The sequence below is a fragment of the Glycine max genome, chromosome 13, assembly GCF_000004515.6.
Source record: "Glycine max cultivar Williams 82 chromosome 13, Glycine_max_v4.0, whole genome shotgun sequence".
NCBI lineage: Eukaryota > Viridiplantae > Streptophyta > Magnoliopsida > Fabales > Fabaceae > Glycine > Glycine max.
In genome coordinates, this window is record NC_038249.2 from 36,203,250 (window position 1) to 36,225,621 (window position 22,372).

General features: G+C 32.3%; 3 protein-coding genes across 6 annotated transcripts; 1 reads left to right on the forward strand and 2 right to left on the reverse strand.

Annotated features, from left to right (window-relative positions):
* The first annotated feature begins 1,100 nt into the window (after nucleotides 1-1,100).
* LOC100790959 (B-box zinc finger protein 22) lies at nucleotides 1,101-5,286 on the forward strand. Of its 3 annotated transcripts, none has more exons than XM_006594652.4 (4): nucleotides 1,101-1,193; nucleotides 1,292-1,591; nucleotides 3,144-3,569; nucleotides 4,680-5,286. In XM_006594652.4, exons 2-4 carry the CDS (start codon nucleotides 1,409-1,411, stop codon nucleotides 4,950-4,952), a joined length of 882 nt encoding a protein of 293 aa, XP_006594715.1. In that variant the 5' UTR covers nucleotides 1,101-1,193; nucleotides 1,292-1,408; the 3' UTR covers nucleotides 4,953-5,286. The 3 variants fall into 3 exon arrangements, with proteins under 3 accessions (XP_006594715.1, XP_006594716.1, XP_003543187.1); XM_006594653.4 differs by adding an exon at nucleotides 3,675-3,781 and having other exon boundaries at nucleotides 1,134-1,591; XM_003543139.5 differs by having other exon boundaries at nucleotides 1,136-1,591.
* A 6,445-nt stretch (nucleotides 5,287-11,731) lies between these two features.
* On the reverse strand, nucleotides 11,732-16,670 carry LOC100791489 (protein VTE6, chloroplastic). 2 transcript variants are annotated; one of them, XM_003543140.5, is made up of 5 exons: nucleotides 16,135-16,670; nucleotides 15,162-15,415; nucleotides 14,383-14,506; nucleotides 12,863-12,967; nucleotides 11,732-12,436 (listed from the first exon to the last, which is right to left on the reverse strand). In XM_003543140.5, exons 1-5 carry the CDS (start codon nucleotides 16,591-16,593, stop codon nucleotides 12,344-12,346), a joined length of 1,035 nt encoding a protein of 344 aa, XP_003543188.1. In that variant the 5' UTR covers nucleotides 16,594-16,670; the 3' UTR covers nucleotides 11,732-12,343. The 2 variants fall into 2 exon arrangements, with proteins under 2 accessions (XP_003543188.1, XP_040864326.1); XM_041008392.1 differs by lacking the exon at nucleotides 11,732-12,436 and having other exon boundaries at nucleotides 12,857-12,967; nucleotides 14,388-14,506; nucleotides 16,135-16,655.
* A 2,448-nt stretch (nucleotides 16,671-19,118) lies between these two features.
* Nucleotides 19,119-21,803, reverse strand: LOC100792017 (geraniol 8-hydroxylase). Its single transcript, XM_003543141.4, has 2 exons — nucleotides 20,876-21,803; nucleotides 19,119-19,897 (listed from the first exon to the last, which is right to left on the reverse strand). Exons 1-2 carry the CDS (start codon nucleotides 21,752-21,754, stop codon nucleotides 19,319-19,321), a joined length of 1,458 nt encoding a protein of 485 aa, XP_003543189.1. The 5' UTR covers nucleotides 21,755-21,803; the 3' UTR covers nucleotides 19,119-19,318.
* Between the last annotated feature and the right edge of the window lie 569 nt (nucleotides 21,804-22,372).

The window sequence follows — 22,372 nt, forward strand, 5'->3', positions numbered from 1 at the left end:
CATTCATTTGAAGTAATAAGAAACAACTTCTCGATCATTGAAGCTTTGGACGTAGTTTTTGTAGCGGATGTGGTGTGTAAAGCCATTCCAAACGTGATTTTATTTTTTCATCTCTAATTCATTCCAATTAAACAACAATGAAAACCAACTTTCATCTCATTTCAATCGTCTTTCACTTTCAACTCAAACAAACATAATGTTAAATCAAAAGTTACTGATATAACTGGTTTGATTCTTGAGTTTTTCAATCAAAATTCGGGATTTAATCCCAAAGTTTGAAAATAAAATCATAACTAAAGGTATCAAATGGTTAGATAGGAGAAAATTATTTAGATATCAAAAATTATTTAGATATCAAATGGTTAGAAAAAAAAATACATGTTAATGACACTCAACTTTTCAAGAAACATTCGATTAAACTATCTTCTTTTTGTGGTACAAAACAAGTTTAGTTCCATTTAACTATCAAAAACATTGAATATTCACTATCAATGTAACAAAATATCCCACTCTTGCCTCAACCCACTCCACCCATTGAGATCCCAAGCTTTGAACTTCAATTTCTTTCCCTCCCTTTCGCCTAAAACAATGGTGTATCTCTTCTTGTGCTTCAAAATATCTCCACTCATGCCAGAACCAATAATCTTCGTCCCCTTCCTCCTTTTGCTTAAACAATGGGGTCTCACTTCACGCCTTGCAAGCTCCCCCAAAACTCCCATTCCATTTTCTCAGGGTACAACGGGACATGACACAACCCTATACCCCTCTCATTTTGTTCACATGAATGCAAACATTTGCCAAAATTAGTGGATGTGTATCCTCCACCGGTTAGCACAAATATAAAGCTCAAAAGTCCTCAGATAGGAAAAAAAAAGAAGAAAAAATATCCAAAACTATATCCAAAAAATTTCAGCCAAAAATTTCACTATTGTAAAAATAAAAAATATAAAAAATCCTAGATTTTTGTTCTTTTTAAGATTTTGATTTCTTACAGTAACATTACTGAAGCCAGCACAGGCGGTCTCCTCTGCCACGACACTACCCGTTTGCTGCCACGTGTACATGAACCTCGTGGCCGCAAAAAATATCCTTCATTTTTTTCTCTTTATTTCTTTCACTTCTTAAACCCTGTTCCTCGTCTTCGTGGTGCGCCAAACCTCTTCTTCTCTTTCTTTACCCTCTCTCAATTCCAAGTGGGGTTTATCTTTTTTTTTTTTTTTCTCTCTCTCTCTCTCTCCAAAAGTGTTAAAATTTTAACTTTGGTTTGCCTTAATTTGATTGTTTTATGTAGAGTAGAGGGTAGAGTTAGAGACCCTTTTGGAAGAGGAGGTGGCTTTTGAGGGAAAGGAGGGAACTTTTAGTGTGGGAGGGTGGAAACTGGAATTGGGTTTGGTTGGGGGTAAAGAGAATGAAGATTCAGTGTAACGTGTGTGAGGCTGCGGAGGCCAAGGTTCTGTGTTGTGCTGACGAGGCTGCGCTGTGTTGGGAGTGTGATGAGAAGGTTCATGCGGCTAACAAGCTTGCCAGCAAGCACCAGAGAGTGCCTCTTTCTACCTCTTCCTCTCATATGCCCAAATGTGACATTTGTCAGGTGTGTTGCTTTTGTGGTTTTTTTTATTATTACTCTGTTTTTAGTTTGGTGGGGTTGTGTAGAAGGGAGATTTTCTGCTCTTTGGAATCAATTAGACGTGCTAAATATGTGGGAAAGGGTGCTGGGAAGTGGGAAGTTTGATCATGAATAGTGTTGGGATTATTGAGGATTGGAATAACTTTTTCTGCTGATTTTGCAATCAATATGTGATACTATTGCTCGTTATTTAGCTCAGTGATATCAGCTCGTGAGGTTTAGTGAAAAATATATTCTTCCAGGTTTTGTTAATGTTTTATTTTCCTTTCAAATTTGATTGAATTGAATATAAATGGTATCCATTAAATTAAGGGTCAGTTTGGTGCTTAGGATGGGAAAATAAAAAAGAAGTTATCATATCTTATTTTAATGTATTGTTTGGTGAGTTGTTTGAATAGGACAAGCTTAACTTGTTTACATATCATATCCTATTCATTAGTTTAAAAGTTTTCCTAGAAGGGAGTTGGTTTAGGAATAAAGAGGATAGGATAGAGAAAATTTTCTCCTTTTACCCCACCTCATATTACACAACTCTTTGTTACACCATCACTAACACTACTGCTGTCACAACTATTGTTGCCACTTTGATCACTACCACCACCACTATCACTAGATTCACTACCATTGCTATTGTTGCCACTTTGATCACTACCACCACCACTATCACTAGATTCACTACCATTGCTATCGCCACCATTTATGTAGGCTGCGATCACTGTTACTATCACCATTACTACAGCAATAACAACCTCGACAACCGCTTTCACAACCATAACATTGATCATCACTGGCCCCACCACCACCATTGTGACTGCAATCAGTGCTGTCATTGTCACAACCATCATCACCACCATTGCCGCAATCAATGTTGCCACAGCCACCATCATTACCACCCCTGTTATTGTTGCCATCACTACCATTGACATCATCATCATTACCACTATCACCAATCTCACCACTACCATTACTTTTTATAAGAGTAATTTTTTCATTTAAATAAAAATTATATTACTATTTCGTAGATTATGTATTGTGCATCAAACGCATGATAGAGTTAGAGCTTTTCCTGGCCATATCCTTTGCTATTCTTATCCTGTTCTCTTATCTTGTCCACCCTTAGCCTATTTTGACCATCAAACCAGTGCTAATTTCATTGGAGAACATTAACATTGAATATAATTGAAGTCTTGATGAAAGATGATCTAAAAAATGAGTTCCTTTTTTTATTGATATTTTACATTTTTAGGATTTATAATAACTTCTGTTTGTATTGTTATAAAGCATTCCTTGTATTTATTTAAGGTCATCAAAGGTTTGAAAATGTTCTGTTCTCATTTTTGCTTTTATTGTTATAGGAAATATTTGACTTATACATGAAATTTGAAATATCTCTGTTAGTGAAACCATTGTCAGCATTTAATCACATCCTTCTTATTTTATTATTTGTACTGGTTCAGTTTAAATTTTTTATTTTGGATCATCTTGTGATGATGGTAAAGTCTTCTACTCTTCACAGGAAGCATTAGGCTATTTTTTCTGTCTAGAAGATCGGGCTCTGCTCTGCAGAAAATGTGATGTGGCAATACACACTGCAAATGCTTATGTCTCTGGTCATCAGAGGTTTCTTCTCACTGGTGTAAGAGTAGGCCTTGAAGCTATAGACCCTGGTGCTTCCTTAACTTCTTTGAAGTCAGATTCTGGGGAGAAAGTTTCAGATACAAAGTCTTCTTCTGTCTCTAGAAAGGTTTCCACAGTGCCCCAGCCATCAAATTACAATGAAGTGCTACCCATTGAAGTTGGAGGAGTTGGGGAGTTTCCACCAGCCAAGGTGTCTTTTGGTGGTGGTTCTACAGATGGAAATATCTCACAGTGGACTATTGATGAATTTATTGGCTTAAACGAGTTCAGTCAGCATTATGATTACATGGAAGGATCATCAAGGGTATGTTCATATTTGTTGAAATATTCCCTCTTAGGCAAGTATCCCCTGATCATTGGTTTTGTAGAGTTTCTATCATTTAATGCTTTATTTTTTTTACTGGGTTAGTATTCCAGAGTTCAGATTCATCTTTTGTCAGAGATTGCAGGCTGTATGGTAGTGCCCCCTCACTCATGCACACACACACACACACCCACATACCAGAGAAAGGACAGGTATGGGGACGATCCTGTCTTCTAAGGGTATATGCCCTGTTAACATGTTGGTCACATGACTAAACAACTGATGAATCTAGTACGGGTTTTATAAATATGTTGAATATTTGTGGTCAGAAAAGGTGTTACATGAGTAGATTCCAAAGTTCAAAAAGTGGAATTTGACAGATTGGTTGATTGAAGTGCTTGTGCTTGGTTTCTTTCTCTCCCTTATTTGTAAGCCCATTTTACCAAACTAAATATTGCAAGCTGTGAAGATTAATAAATCAAAACTTTAATGGTGTCAATGAATTATGTTTCTAGGACGTTAGGGAATTATCATCCTCAATGGTGATCCATGATCTAGAAACAATAGTCCTCTTGCATTTGAGTGCTTAAAAAACATGATCTTATTTGGATGAGAATGGAAAGGAGTTATTGTACATAACTTACTGACATATTTGTTAAAAAAAACACTTACTGACAGACACTTGTCAAAGGCAGTTTTTTTTTTATTTTTTTTTATTCAACATTCAAATTATTCAAAACTTTTGTTTCCTTGTGACTATTCTTATTCAACAACAACAGCCTTATCTTATTAGATGAGGTTAGCTACATGAACCACACAACGTTGTTCCGCTCGGTTATTGGCGTTGTGACTATTCTTATTTAATTGATTATTTTTACATTTCTTGTGTGTTTGTTTGCTCACCATCTACAGATAAATAGGCAAATTACTATAGGCATACATCATATCCACCTCTATATTTTTGCCTAAATCAGTGTCCATGTTTATTTGTGTTTGACATTTTAAACATATTTTCATCAACTTTCCATGTAACATACAGTCTTCTCTCTATGGTTGTATGATACTGTAATTTTCTTTTTCACCTCTTCCTTTTCTGATGCATATGTGCAGGCCGATGGTGGTAAGCTTGGGGATTCTGATTCTCCTGTTTTAAAGTCTGGTGAAGAGGATATGGAGGAGGAGGATGACTATTTGGAACGTGTTCCAGATTCGTCGTGGACAGTTCCTCAGATCCCTTCCCCACCTACTGCTTCTGGGTTATGCTGGCCAAAAGACCCTCAATATTCATCTGATAGTGTTCTGTTTGTTCCTGACATAAGCTTCTCTCTCATTCAACAATCTCAGATTAGTAGTATTTGTTTGAGACGCTGGAGGCAGCTTTAATTTGTTTACTCTTTGCTAATAACTTAGAGGCATTGATTATTCCTTTTATTTTTGGTATGATTATAAGTTCTCTCATGTTGCAGTGGAAGTTTCATTTGATTAGTTACATTTTCTATTCTTGGCTGTCTCAGTTTCTTCTAGGGAGTAATCAAACTCTCTACATGTCATTGGAAATTTTCCTAGCAAAGCAGCAACAAATAATGGGAGTTTAGAAGGCTTTTACTATTAAGTTTGGTTTTGTAACATTATCATTTCCGCTCTAGGATCCTATGTAGATGCATCATCTATTGGATTATAATAGTGATATGATTCAATATTGGATTGTTTGTGTCAAGAGTTTTGTTCCTTCACAATTATTTATCCTGTCTAATTCTATGCCAACTTGTTTCTTACAATGCCTTGGTGTGTGTTTGATTTTATGTCGAATCATTTAAAGTTACATTAAGAGACTAATTAACATGATTTTAGATAGATGTTTACATGCTTGATTTTACATTAAATTTTTTTTTGAGTTTATAATTGAGTTAAGATAACTTTAGGTAATTTTTGTATTAGATAAATTAAATTTATGTTGAATTTTACTATTAATTTGTTTTTAAGGATAAAAACATCCAGTCATATAATTCAATTTTAACTAGTACTAATTTTCTAAAAATAATTTAATTCAAAATTAATTTTGTAAACATTCATTTAAAAACACCAAGGGTATGGCTAAAAGCATGGAGTTTCTTGAGAGATATTATTAACTCAAAGCCAAGAATGATTAAAGAGATTAAATTTTATACATTGTTATTGTAATTTTTTTACATTAATAATTAATTAAAAAATATTTTTGGCATGATTTTCTAAATGATTATTATAAAAATTTGCATTCCTTAATTACATAATAATTTATGATTAAATGACATTATAATAGATTTTAATTAAACAATAATAATCTTTTCAAAATAATAATAATAGTTTATTATTTACCTAGAGTATTTTCATTACTGGATGACGGACAATATGAAAACAGGCAGAAATCCTAATAAAACAAGTAACAATGGTTGAGTTTGTGTCAAATTAATGTGGATGACAATGACACCACTCGTTTGCCAAATCTAACCACAAGAATTTTTGTACTATAAAAAGGATTTCTTGAATATGATTCCACCAAAAGGAAAATATATTTGCTGAAAAAGTTAATCGTGGTTAACTAATCCAGATTTTACTTTGCTAAAAATGTGAGAGTAAGCTAAAAGGTTTTCTGATAATTTTGGTGACTTTAGTGCTATACATGGAATGTGCTTTGCATAGGTCTGAATTATATGATTTTCTTTGTTTGCCATTGATAAAGTTTGAGAAAGACTTAAGGTTAAGTTAGATGAGAACTTACGACTCATCATTTGTGGAAAGTGATGCCTTGTCTGTTAGCCACTCACTCGATTATAAACCTCTTTTGATTTCTGATTGCACCTTGCTAGTGAGAAAGATAACTCAAGTTTGTCTCCAGGACTCCAAAGTGCCCAACTACATGATGAATTTGACTTTTGGATTACTTTATTTTGAAGAAATAACTATTCTGATAATTTTTAGGCTATATTATTTTTTTCTCTGCTTTTTATTTAATTTATTCAACTTATTCCTTTTATTATTAAAAAAATTAATTGAGTCAATGTTGTCATTTTTATCTAATTGACATTTACGGCCTTAACCGACAAAAAATATGAAATTTACATATATTCTAAGAGTTAACGTTGTTAGTGTCTGACGGAAGTGATAATATTAATTGACTCGATTATGAAAACTAAGAGTCCAAATTGATTTTTTTAATAATAATTAATAAAAGAATCAAATTGAATAAGTTAAATAAAAAATGAACCAAAAGAATAATTTAACTTTACCTATAAACTATATATTGAAAAAAAATGAGAAATTATAATTTTTTTTCTGAAACATTTGTGTTATATTTCTATTTATTTTATAAACTGTACTTTCCTTCATTGATAGATAAAATGTGTTAAATATTTTAATTCAATTAATACAATTAAATTTCTTAATAATAATAAATAATTATGAAAAAAAACCTCTGAGGCATTTTTCATACAATTTTTGTTGTCAATGGTAGACAATTTTAAACAACTTATTATGGGAATAAATTCTCTCATAAACATGATAAGTAGTGTCCATTAATTTATAATTTTAGAAAATGAAATGAAATTTCAAATGTACTGTTGATTTTAAAATTTTTATTTTATATCTTTTTAAGAGATAAATTAAAGTTAATAATAGAGGTTCAAGATTAGCTAACAATGATATTGAGAATTATAGTAAGATATAAACTAAAGTGCAACACAATATACCAAAAAAAAAAAAGTGCAACACAATCATAATTTAACTTTCAAGGAAAAATAATATAACTTAAAATTAGAAGAAGAGGTAATGTAATTAAATATTTTTAAAGAAAAAGGGTATACTCTAAAAAAAATATTCGTTTTGAAAAATAAGCTTAAATAATCACCACGACCAAGTGGAAAAATTATCCTTTTCTTTCTTTGCATTACTATTTGGTATTGTGATCCATGTGAAATAGCAAAAAGAAAAAACAAACAAAAAGCCTAATCAAAGATCTGAAATTGAATGTGCAATGGGTGAATCTCAGTCTACAGGACCTACAAGAACGATATTCCTGGGAATAATTAGAGCAACTCCATTAATATGATAACGTTATTTCACCTAAAAAATATCCCTTAGATAATAAATGCTGATACTTGACACCCTACATGTCGTAGGACAAAATAATCCTTAACAGTATGAGTTATAGTTGCAACCATACATAAATGAGTATTTTTTGCCCCATATTCTTATATATTCATATATCGAGTGGTTGAGAATGAAACACCAAGACAAATACAGTGCTAAGCAGCTGTAGTCTACAAGTCATATTCCGCATGTGTGGAGCAAAAAGTGACTAATCATGCAAACATCATTGTGTCTTAAATCTGATTTGCATGCATGTTGAATTGCTTGACCAATTATTTAAATCCTTTCATTTTATTATTAAAAACTAAATATTTTTATAGTTAATATAAATATGGTTAAAAAGATTTTACCCCAATTTCATTATTAATTTTAGTCCAATAGTCCTTATTAATTTGTTTTTTAATCTTTATTATCACTTATATATATATATATATATATATATATATATATATATAATCAAGTCACACCAACAATTCTGTCAAGTTTTTTTCACACTAACAATAATTTTAGAGTTTAATTTCTATATATAATCAATGCAAAAAAGAATTATACTACAAATCAATCATAAATTATTATGAATTAATTAAATTTTTAATCCCTAAATTCTTTTTGACAATTTTTAATCCTTCATTAAATTTATTAGTATTTTTAGTCTTTTGTTTGTTTATTTTTGTTCAAAATTAATCTCAAATATTAAATAAAGGAGAGCATAAGAATGGGAAAACATGAATTAATCTTGAACATTAAAAATAAATGAAAAACTAAAAATACTAACGAAGAATTAATAAAAGACTAAAAGTTATGAAAAAATTTCAAGCTACTAAAAATCAGAATTTAAAAAAATTAAAGAAGTAAAAACTTAATTAACCCATTCATTATTAATGGGTATGACTATCAAGACAATTGTTACAACAAACAAACTTATTTTATATTAAGGTTTATGATTGAATAATAATAATATAAAAATTCTTTACAGCGTTAGCATACATACTTTCTACTATAATTTTAACATAATAATAGTATATTTTGAGATAACATGTAACACATATAAATGCATGGCATTATAAGTAATATTAAAGACAATTTTTTAACTTTATAAACACAAAAATATAAAAAATAACAATGAAAGAATTCTGATCAAACTTATATAACTACATTTATCTAAACTAAAAATATTTTTTTCCTTAAAAAGAGCTGGAATGCAGTATTGGTGTTTGCATATTTGGAATATTGAAATTCGAAAGCGAGAGGTGACATTTTGAACACATGCACCTGGAGGTCATAAAATCTTGATCATTTTTTATGGTCGTGCACAAATATTGATCATAAACATATGGATATGGCTGAGTAAATCAGTTTCATATCCATAATCAATAATATATAAGATTCCTCGACAAAGACAAATCCAATGATGATGGACCTTACTAAGGCGACGTAATATCTAACAACTTGTGTGAAAATTGTACTTCCATTCAGATATTGGAGCTTAAAAATCCGTGGCTAAATTTTATTAAAGAGATGTTAGCCAAACAAATAGGAATGAAAATGAGTCGAGTTGTTTGTCAGGGATCTATGACTTGATCAATTTAAAGCTAGACTTGATTTGACTTGTTTACTATAAATGTCAAGTTCAAACTTTTTAAAAAGTTTGTTAGATAAAAAGGCCAAGTCAAACTATAAAAAAAACTTGTTAATCTTGACAAGCCAACTTGTTTAAGTAATAATAATAACTATTATCCATTTTTATGACATTATGAATGAGAGAATGGAGTGACATAAAGTGGTTAGAGAGTTCACTTGCAAGTGTACAATTTTCGAAAAGAAAAAGACTTAAATTAAAAGGATAATGCAACCAGATTAATACTTCCAAAGAAAAAAATGTTTTGTAAAGACATTTTCAGACAATTTAAATATTTTTATTTGGTTATATTAGTATAAATCATCTCTAATCCATATATTTTTTAATATTATGTTCTTTTTTTTTTTATTTTCGTTTGATATATTTTGTGTTTTAATAACTTGAATTCAATATGATTTTGTTTATCAATTATTTTTGGATTTGTACATTACTTATACGAAATTTTATAAGTTTTTTTTTTGTTAGTATTTCACCAATTAATTGATTAAAGACGTCTTTAAATAGACTTTTAAATAGGCCCGTAGCCCAAACTAGACTTTTATGTAAGCTGAGCCTTTTAAAAAAGTCAGGTAATGAGTTAAGTTTAAGCCTAATAAAACTTAGGTTGACTTGACTTGCCTCATTTCCACCTCTACTAATGAATGTATTGTTTGTATGGATAGAACTTTATGATTGCTGCAAAAAAATATTGCCTTTTTTATATAACCCCTTAACTAGATTCGGTATTCTGTAAAAAAAAAAAAAACTAGATTGGATATAAATGATTTTCATTCTAGAAGAATATATCTACTACTATACAATAGTATTAAATTAGAAATTACAAATTACCAAAAACATCACGAAATGAGCTTAAAGATTAATTCTTCTAATTCGAAATTAACATTAAATAATTAATTCACAGTAGATTAAGGGAAAACTATTCTTAACTAAATTTAATATCCGTGAGTTGCAAAAATTTATTTGAATACAAAAAAAATATAAAAAACTTAAATAACAATTTCGTCCTATAGAATATCTTATTTTAGGTGTCAATTTAAACCTGGTAATTTTGTTCGACAATTAACTGTTTTATGCATATCTTACACATGGTTGGATATGAGCACATCATATCTATAGCACTAGCTTATACTTGAGTGGTACCATGTTCTGAGGTTCTCTTGAATGGATGTTGGCATTGGATACTCGTTTTGATTTTCCGTAAAAATTAATCATTAATTCTCAGAACTTACGAACTACATAATCCAGAAGATGTGAATTAACCATTAATTTTTACTCAAGTAATCTAGAATATGCATTTTTACAATTTGGAACGAACAATTCATAACCAAAATTTATATTCTGTATTACCTAATACGGAATTAATTGTTAATTCTTCGAATTAGGTAATCCATAATAGGATTCTCAATTATTATTTTTTAGCATTCTAGATCACCTAATCAATCCAAAATGTAGGAATGATACCTACGGATCATGTGATCCAGAAAACAACACACATTCCAGGGTTGGAAGGGGTTTAACATACAAACCAACGAAAGGGAAGATTTAGAATCTGTGCTTCGAAGGCAATTGGTTGGCTATGGAAGGGGTTGGTGGCCGTCTATTCTTGCGACGGTCTCCGGTGCCTCTTATCTCAGCTTCCTCTGTCGGTGGCTATGGAAGAGGGTGCAAAGGAACGTGAAGGGTATTTTAGGGATTTAGAAAACAATAAATTTAACAGAGGTGTAGTTAGAAAAATATGGGTTGCAAGAAGCAATGGCCTGCAACTTGTCATGTTACTATGATTGGTTGATTGTAAGCTATAATATTAGGCCTGTAATCATCTTCGTATTTTTAAGGTAAAATTAGTATTTTATTCTTCTACTATTATTTTTTTAGATTTTTTTTCATTCCTATTCTTTCTCACTTTCTAGTTTCAAGTTGGTTCTTTTTGTCTAGATATTGATTTTAGTAAAATTTAAAAACTGCCACAAATTGAGAAAAACACCTTAATTTTCAGCGGTAAAAGGCTTCTATAATTTTAAAAAAGGACTAAATTAAAAGAAATATAATTAAAATGAAGCATAAGGATGATCACATCAAAACAAGAGAAATTTGAAGGACCAAAAAATTGATTTTACTTCCTTTTTGTGGCTTTAAACAAAATTGTGAAAATAAAATGTTTGGTTTATGTTCCTTGAAGACAAAAATCTTGCCTGGGAATTTTGTACTAAAATTTACCACTTATCTTTTGTAGAAAATTTGAAACATAAATCACTTCATTATAAACTCCATTTTAATCAAAATTAATTTCACAAATTAAAAATCATTTAAATGTAATTTACAACCATTTTGAGTTTTGACAAAAACATTGATCCTTCAACGTTGGAGCAAGCATTTAAAATATCTGGGTCAAGGCCAGGAACAAAGAAAAATCAATATCTAAAATTAACAATACAAGAATGAAAGTATGACCAATATCTTCAACTATTCTTTCAATGACTGTATTTCAGTGAGTGCATGCATTTAAAAAAACGGATCAAGGCCAGAAACAAAGACCCCTCCCCCCCAATCTTACCCTCCCAACAGCCAGAAAATAAAAGGGACAAACAAGAACGATAGACAGAAATGCTTGGTTGAAACTGTTCTAGATCAAGAAGAAGAAGTTCACATCTACATTTTGAAAGAACCACTACTTCCCATACAAGAGTTGAATCATGGCTACAGCTTACTGAGTTTTGTGGTTTCCATTGCCACACCTTTGTAACAACCAACATGGTTTGGGTATGATCAGAAGGACGGGTTTCTAGCCATTTTAAATTTGCAGATGAATCTTGTGTCAGAGAAGGCTGCTTCTCATATGGCACTCAAACATCCAGGAGTATAAATATCCAAGTCAGTTTTCAATGACAAATAAACGAATAATCATTTTATCCAAACTGCTCCATTGTTCAAATCCGTGCCCTAGATAAGCACTTATCAAGATGGTCACTATGTTAATATGATTGAGCTCCTCGAAAACCCTGCATCAAGTTTAGGAACCCCAGATCTGGAGTGCTTGCTGCATGAAGACTGCTATGATACTGCCCATTGATATGTTGATGACATTGACTGCATCATTGTTAAGCTGCAGAAAACAGTAAAGTAACCATAAATAACTAGTGGAGTACATCTAGATACTTGCTACCAGATATACATATTAAGCTGGTGAAACAAATCTCAGCGTAAAAATGAAATCCAGCTTTGAGCATTACTAATCCATAGTAACTCATGTAGATCGGTATCATGTATGTGTATACATACTAGCCAAGCTCGTTTCACCAAAAAAAAATAATACTAGCTGAGCTCAAGTATTCACTTTGAATTTGCCAAATCTCTCAAATTGTTTAGAATTTAGACCAACATTTGATCTCTAAGGAAAATTGGCATTTAAGAACTTATTTTTGAACCGTCTTGGATAATAAAACTTGAAGTACAGAACTTAAGTAGGCAAGATCAGACAGATTTATAACAGTTCTGAAAATGAAGTATCACACTGCTTTTATGAACCAACCCATTTAAATCCTTCCTTCTCTTGAAGTGCAGCACCAATTATGCTCTCACCAAGATTAGCAATCTGAGCAGCTAGTACACATATAATTGCTTCATGTGAACCAACCTGTTCAATAATAAAAATATAAAGCAAGTCAGAAGCACAATTGCACAAATTAAGTTCATAAACTCCTAAGCAACTGACCTTAAAGTAGTAACTACATGTGTAAGGATTATTCTTCACTGACATTGCAGTTGAGGTGATTTAAATAAAAGAGGAGAAATACAGTTGGGAAGGGTGTCATCTGTTGATAAGTTTCATAATCCGAAAAAGAGGGATATTTCTACATTGACTTTTATTTAAGCATTTTATGGGAACCACTATTCTTAATCTCTGCATAGTTTGGAAAAATGGGAGACAAGTTGTGTTCCATGAACTTGTAGAACCTATCATGTTCGGATGCATAACTTGCATTAAATGTTTAAATTTCAGTTTTTAGTTTTCACCCCTATGTTAAAGTTCTGACTCCACAACACAAGAAGGCATTCACATAGTTCTATGCATATAGAAATCATATATATTCTATGCCTCACAAAACCAAAACAGGGAAATGCAATATTATTGAACTCCTTTGTTTCTTCCCAATCTTTTCCATAACACCAAACTCCTTTGATTTTGTTCACTATGAAACCAAACCAAGGCATATTTACAACAGTCAAGTGTTTCTGAGGAATCAACTTCAGATCTAACAGCTTAACTATGTTTATGTTATATGTCAAATGAATCTCATCTGATTAGTTCAGAGTTAGCAGACAAGGAATGAATAAAATATTCTAAGGATGTAGATTCTAGATTGGCAATGTAAGCTAAATTTCAGGAAAAGAAGCACCTCAGCTCTTCAGCTTGGTTGTACAAGATACTTATTTCTGCATATCTATACCACATTCATTATGAGATGCTCATACAAACTGTACTTTCCAGCCAATTATAAGAGCAAATTAATTTATTAGCACCAACAAGTAACAATTACTCTTCCTGGACATTCTTAACAGAAACACTACATAGAAAAAAATAGCAAAGCTAGGGAATAGACTTCCCAAAAAAATCGCAAATACCATTTAGGACTGAAACCAATCCACCTTCCTCTCTTATGCAAGCATTTCTGAGAAAAACAACTAACTTATCTCTAGATCACAAACTAACCACTTACCACAATTTTGAATATTCGTTCACAGATCATTCAACTGATTTTATTATTTAATTTCAAGGGATGAGCTTAATGTTTTGTTATTTAAAAGCCGTTTCGGGGTAATGGGATGATCATAATAACGCCTGAAACAGTGATCATAATAAGCCTTGAAGCTTATTGGTTTTTCCATATAGCATTTATTAATTGTAGACTAGCAAGTTTGATTGGGATTATTTTTGAGGAAATGATCTTTTTTTTTCTTCTTTCAGAAACTCCTACAAAACTGCAAGAGAAAAACATATCATATTCAAAATAAGCATAGATGTGTACAAAGTCAAAATTAGCGAAGTACCTCACCGATGAGAAAACTGACAAATGCTAGAACTATGGATGCTAAAATCCCTGCCAAGGTTCCTTCAACACTAACAGCCCCTTCTGTGCCTCTTGGGACTACCTTGAATGTTGTAACAAGGTACCTGGATATTATGCCAGACAGCCAGAGGAATTTTAGAACTGAAATGTTGAAAAAACATAAAGTGAAATATGTACATCTTTTGGAAGAAGAACATAGATCTCAAGTTACCAGGAATGATGAGAAACTGCTATAATAATTTCAGACCAAAAATAATATTGGCAATCAAGTAAAATGTACAACAAGCAAATATTATACAAGGTTATGTGATGCATTGAATTCACAAGGCAATAGATATTGCCTGCCTAATCCATGCACTGCCACAAATGGAGTGGTATCCCTTAGTTTCCAGTTGCAAATTTATCAACCAAAATTACAAAATAGCTTAAAAATATCTGCATCAACACAGAATTATGATTTCTTCAAGGGCTTCCATCAGTTCACGGAACAGAACATCAACAGGGAACAGGGGACAGGGGAGGGATGGGGTTCCAAGGTTTTGAAAAACAGTCTGCAATTGCAATTTCAACTGCAATGTCATGGTTTCCGGGGTCTGTGATCTTATCATGACCACTGTTGTGGCCACATCAGCTGCAATTTTCATTTAAAAACTTGGGGGTTCTAGAAAAGCCAACAAGTAAAAATTTGTGACAATGCTTCATAAATAGATGTTCATAACAACATAACAAACAATATTCACACCAGAGTTCACCACTCACGTTGTTTTGCCATATGCCTTCCCAATCTCACTTGAGACAGTGTCACTCAACTTAGTGCAGAAACTGGCAACAAATCCAAGTCTCCAAAGCCGAGAAAATGCCTCTCCCCCAACACCAAAAATCGTGAGGAAAGCACAAATGCAACCAGCAGCACTGGATCCAATAACACTGCCCGGACCCCTTCTTCCTCTTTTTTTCTCAGCAACCCCCTGAGCCACTTTCTGTGCCATTTTGACCTTTGTAGCAGCAGTACCCTAACAAACCCCAAACAAATCAAATCCAAAGAACACAGCCTCGAACCCAGAAGCAAAAACAAGGGAAATTCTCACAACCCATTTTCAGAATTGCATAGAACTCCATGAATAACCAATCCTTCTCTCAAAATTTATCACTTTCCCCATAATCAAAATCTAGAAAAATCTCCACACCCATTTTCAGAATTGCACATAACTCCAAGCAAAACCATTTTCCCCTCAATTAATCTCCCCCAAATAAAGTCAAACAGAAAATTTGATCTCCCGCACCCATTTTCAGAACTCAACATACAACCAAATTTGATCTTCAATCCATAGTTGTCAATTTCAAACAACACAAATTCTCAACCCCAGACACAAAAACAAGGAAAATCCCCCACACCCATTTTCACAACTCAACGAATAACCAAATTTGATCTCAACATCCGTCAATTTCAATGACCACAAATTCCCCACCCCGGAATAAAAAACCCACACTCCTCCCCAAAAAAACCCAACTTTCCACTAAAAAACCACCACTTTCAACGAATAACTAAATTTGATCTGCTCATTTCTCACTTCCAAAGACCACAAATTCCCAACCCCCAGAATAAAAATTCGAGCAAACCCGCACACCCATTTCCCAAACTCCAAACCACTCCCCAAAAAACCCAACTTTACACTAAAAAAAAAAAAACACTTTCTAAACAAGCTCAGTAACAAAGAAAAACTGAACTCACAATAACAAAGTACGTGGCAACAAGGAAGAACCCAGAAGGCCCAAAAGCGCGCCAAGTGAGCGTTCCGAGCAGAAACGCAGCACCGATCCCGGAAAGAGACAACCCGCTGACCAAAATCGGAGACCCCAAGAAAAAGATCAGCGCGTTGCTGAGAAGCGCGGACTGCCACGTAGCGGGGGACGATTGGACGAGGGCCAGTGCCCCTCCAACGGCATCTTGGATGCGCGAGGCGTGCATGGTGCGAGGGAAGAGAGGGCGAGGGTTGAAAGAAGTGGGTTTTGGAGAGAGAGAGGAAAGGGGAAATGGGTGGAAAGAAGAGGGAGAAGAAAGGGAAGGGAGTGAGAAAGTGTGAAGAGTTGAAAAAGCCATAAATTTGAAGGCGGAGGGGTGGCGTGAATGCGAAGGGGAAGGGAGACTGGAAAGTGGGAGAGGGTTACTCCATGATGTTGCGGATTCCATGGGATGGGTAAGTGTTGCTCAGTGTCACCTTCACTGCAACACCTAAAATCACGGTGGCAATCAATACAATATTCATCTCATTTGTGAATCCAGCAAAATACTAATGCTGTAATTTTTAAAAAGGTTTAATTACTTTTTTATCATTAATTTTTTAATATTTTGTAAATTTTACTTTTAATTTTTTGAATTAGCACATTTTATCCACAATTAAATTTGCAAATTTGACTTCAGTTATTTTTCATTAATAAACACAAAAATTAAGGATAAATTTTGCTAAAAATAAAAAATTAAATGTAAAATTTGTAAAAAAAATAAAAAATCAAAGGTAAAAAATACAATTAAGCCTTTTAAAAACTATTAGAATTTGTTTAGAAATTCTGGGTGTTATAAAAAATTAATGCATGTTTCTATTTGCGTTTGAGTTGCGGTAACACACGTTTAGAGACTCCTCCACATTATCCTGAATTAGAGTATTGAAATTGTAATTTTAAATTTGGATTTTGATATTGTTTTCACGTCTTTAGTTAAGAGTAAAATATGGATAATAATTATAACGGATAATTCTGAGTAATGATAGATGGAGATGTATATATTTTAATATGTTTCCTTATCATAAAACATTTTAAAAATCAGATATTAAATGTTTTCTGTTCCAACAATTTTGGTGTCTTTTGTTAAATATTTTGATGATATGATATTAAAGGATAACATTAATATGATGACATGACACTAGTGTGATAGATGACATGCATAAATATAATGATATTTTGGTGTCATGGTATAATATGACATGCAAAAATAGGACAAAAAATCATTAATATGTTAAAAATGGAATTTTAATTACTTTATCTTTTGTTGAGTCCAAAACCCCTTATGTTTTATTTATGGCAATTCTTTTGAAGGTAAATCATAAACTTTGGGAGTAAAAGTCTACCAATGAGTTTCCTCGAGTGCATTGAGAAAGACATGTTAAGTAGAGAACAACTTTTGAAGTGAACTCAAGAATAATGTAAGTTACTTACAAAACTGACAGACTTGAATCAAGAAAGGTCTTAAAAGAATTCAGAATATCCAAGGCTACTGAGATGAACTCCTTAAGTTCATTACATGAAGAAGAAAGTCTTAGCCATGTGAAGGAATCAATGCTCAAGAACAAGAAGAATATTGTTCTTGATATATAGAACAATTATAAGCTATCATGAAAAGGCAACATGTGCAGAATAATTCACATGTCAGAAGAACCATCTTCTGCTCAAGTGAAATTATAGAATGGAACTTCATATGATACGAAGAATTGCACAAGAAATCCCACATGAAGTACAACAAAATCGTAACACACTGAAAATGATACTTCATAAACAAAGGGGATAATTGTGAAGGAATTACCTTAAGCTCTAAAAATGCGTTTAAGATTATATTGGATTGTATTCAAAGATAAAAGAGATATCTACATTTCTTATATATATATGAAGAAGCCGTAAACTGATAAAACCTGGATCATAGATAAATATAAGATTGAAGTTGAAGACGTAGCTCTGCCAATGGACCTTCTATATATCAACAATTCCTTCAAGAGAAAAGGAAGATATTTCTACTATGGATATTCCTAAGCTTTCTTAACAAAGCAAGAAGATATACTTATCATAGACAAGTAATTAAAGATAGGGTGGGTCTTGACATTTTATAGGCTCATGACTAAATAATACATAGGGACCCTTATGAAGTATTGCAAAATATAAACATATGTTCCATTAAAAAAATAGACATATAATGTCATTAAAGATTTAAGATTATCATAATATATCTCATCCTAATTGAGCTAGAGCTACTGCAGAATGCCATAAAAAATTTCATGAATATAGTATTGAACTATATATGAAGAAAGTGTCACTATGAAAATGTGATCCACTCTCATTCCTAAAGACGATCAATATGAAAAGCAAAATATGATCCTGCACTAAATATCTTACTAGTCGCTAGGTTGAGAAGAGATTTAAAAGCGTGTAATATTGCCCTGTCCAGATTTAGTTGCATTCTACTCTACCTACGAGTGACTTACTACCTGTATGTATTTGTTACATACACTTACCGGAGCTGGCAGAAGGTTTTCACGGATTTGATTTGTAGGCTGAATTGAAATTGCAACAGGTGCAGTATAAATTTAACACAAATAATTAAAATAATATATAATTATATAATATTGGATAGATAAAAATGATATTTTATATTAAATTATTAATGATATAATATATACTGTATTTTTTTTTTGAAGATGCAGGTATAATAGTTAACGTTGTAGTTTATAATGATCATTTCGGTAAAAAAAAGTTTTTAATGATCCTCATTCCTTGATTAAGTATATATAGCATCTCCATCCCCAATATAATTTAATCTAAGAAACAAGTATTAGGCTTAAAAAAAAAAGAAGCTAAGATTCGAGAATTACTCTATAAGATTAGTAAGGGGATTTTGACTATTTTATGGTTACTATCATGCTATTATACAATTCTAACAAACAATACATTTCCTTAATTTCGTTTTTCGAGATATAATAAATCAGCACAAGATGCAGCCTATAGTACTATATATCTCAATATTTAGGAAAAGAGACGTACAACAAATGTAACTAATTGTTCGGTGTATATATGAAATATGAATCCAAGAATAATAATGTGTGGTTTTATCGGCACAAATGTATCTATTAAAAATATATATATGTTACATCTTATTTGTTTATTCTAAATGGAACAGCTCGCAAGGGTTGACCCATGTCAATATCTGGGTTCACACCATTTTGAAATTTCCAATCAAAGCCATTGATTAATGATCCCAACATTAAATGCAACATTCGTATAGCTAGCGGCAAGCCAGGGCATATTCGTCGCCCACCGCCGAACGGTGTGAGTTGAAAATGTCGACCTTTGACATCAATCTCTGACCCCAAAAATCTTTCGGGTGAAAATAAATTAGGGTTTTCCCATACGCTTGGGTTTCTTCCAATGGCCCATTCATTAATTATGATTTGTGCACCCTGTGGGATGGTGTAGCCATTGATCTCCACATCTACGTTGGCTTTTCTAGGTAGCAAAAGTGGGGCACCAGGGTGCATGCGTAAGGTCTCTTTTATAATTGCACGTAAATATGGGAGTCTTGCAATGTCTGATTCCTCAATAGGGTTTCCTATTCCAATGGTTTGCTCAAGCTCCCTTTTGGCCTTTGACATTGTATCCGGGTTGTTGATTAACTCAGCCATTGCCCATTCCATCGTGTAGGAAGTTGTATCAGTTCCAGCAACAATAAGATCCTGTTACAAAATCATACTTTATATGAGAAAATTCCCTAATGGTTTCGCAATATCCTATACTCCTATAATATATACCATTACAAAAAAAAAAATTGTCATGTAGACATTTACCATTAAAGGCAAAAATAGCATTAGGATTACATCTTTAGTGTGTATATATATATATATATATATATATATATAGTTTCTATCTGATAAAACTAAAATATTAGTATTAAAATTCAGAGTTTACATTAAAGGTATGATGTATTATACAAATAATTTAATTACTGATCATATATTAATTTTTACACCGACAAAAGTATTTACTAGTACAAACTCATAATGTCTATATCCTATGCTAACAAGGACAATCTTAAAGTTTGACAATTTTTGTATGTTAGTGAATGTTTCTTTTAGTGGAAGAGAAAACGAATACCAGATCAATTAATTGTAGTGAAAAATAATGTTGACTACCTAGCTGAAGTGATCAAGAATGATGACTAACTGTCTACATAGTCAGTGATAGAATTCCTCCTGTGAGAGCAAATATAATTTTTTTTTCATGAATTTTTAATACATGTGTGAACACATTTTTCCCCAAAAATAAAAATTAATCATGAAACTAAAGGAGAAAAAGTTTAAAACTTAAGGGTATGTTTACTTCTATATTTTTATTTTTAATTACATAACTCTCATTGTTTTTAATCTGTTTCCAGCTTTCATAATTTGTAAAGGAAATAGAAAAAAAAAACAAAAAGAAAATTTCATTCTTTTTTGTACAAATATTTAAAAATATATAGAAAAAAAATTAAAAATAAAGTGACAATGTTACAATTAAAAGTAAAAGCAGAAAACATTTGTTTCATAGTGAACGGTCCTAATAAGTAACTTAAAAAAAATAGTTTGTTAAATCAACAAGAAAAAGTTGAAAAATCTATATCAATAGTAAAACAGGAGAGTGATAAAATAATTAATAAGGGAAATCAAGGAACATACAAGGAACAAATGTTTAATCTTTTTGTGGTCAATCTTTTGGCCATCCTCCTGAGAAATGTTGAGCAAGATATCTAACATGTCATCACTATTTGTGCCATCTCCAATCTCCAATCTTTTGTCAATCAATCGGTCAAAAATAGCAAACAACTTGGAAACATAAGTGGTTGCACGCCTTCTAATGCCTTGTGGATCAACCATCTTCAACATCGGGAAAAAATCCTCCAAGTTTGGCGTTGCAATTGCTCTCCCAAGATTCTCGACTATAACCTTGTACTCTTCAGTTTCACCTACAGAGTTGACAAAATCCAAAGAGAAAAAAATGTTCGACAAAAAATTAATTGAAGTCCTAAAAACCAAAGTTCCAATATCCACGGCTTCACCACTAAGGCTACTTCTATGCACATCACCAAGGAGTTCTTGGGTTTTTTTGCGTCTAAGGTTTTGGCTTGCATCAAGGGACTTGTGGGAGAACAATTGATTGTTGCATATTTTCCGAAGGTCTCGCCAAAGAGGTGAAATGGGAAGGAAGGCAACGCTGTTGTGACTATGGTTGTGAACAGATGTGGAATGTGGAATTGTTCGGTTTGAGAATAACAAATCATGGGTTTGGAACACTTCTTTGGCTATGTCCGGTGAAGAGATAACTATGGTGGTTAGTTGACCTAGCTTCAAACGCATTATGGGGCCATGAAGCCTAGCAAGCTTGGCCAATGTTTGTTTTGGCTTTTTGCCAAGTTCAACTAGATTTTCCAAAAGGGTAAGAGGTGAAGGTCCTGGTGGAAGCTTATTGTGGTTTCGTTTTCTCGTTATTGTGTTTGAGAGAACGTGTATAGTAATGCATGCCAACAAGAGAAGTATACTACTTATTACAAAATCCATCGACAAGAAAAAAAGCTTAGGGAATAAGATGTAGTGAGTTTTTGAATTTTGATGCTCATTTTGTACGGGGCAAATGGACATTTTATAGTAGCACGTATTTGAGACTGAATCAAAGTCAAAGGTATTAACAGAATCTCATCTTTATCGAAGTCACACGGGGACATAATTAATACGCAGGCATTGAAATGGCAATGGTCAATAAAATAAATAATTCTTCCGAGAACACAAAGAGAATTTACAAGTCAATTAATGGCAACAAAATTTAATTAGTTTTTTGGGTGTGTATTTCAACCAACTATATATTGGTGTTAAAATGGATTTGTTTTAATTTAGAGATGCAATTAGTAGCAAACTTTAATGACATATATCTTGTTATCTTTTTATTTTATATGGATTTTAACTAAATTTTATATATTATATTCGAGGCTCAAACTTATTTTTGTGTATTTAAATGTGCGAAAAATCATCTATTTAGTAGGAGATAATATTTGATTTCCCTCTGCATACATATATAAAATTTCTTTAAATCAATAGTACTATTACGCACCGTAAGCTGGGAGATAGTGATGATTTGTGACATGACACAAGCCAAAAACAAAACTTATTTCCATGCCTATA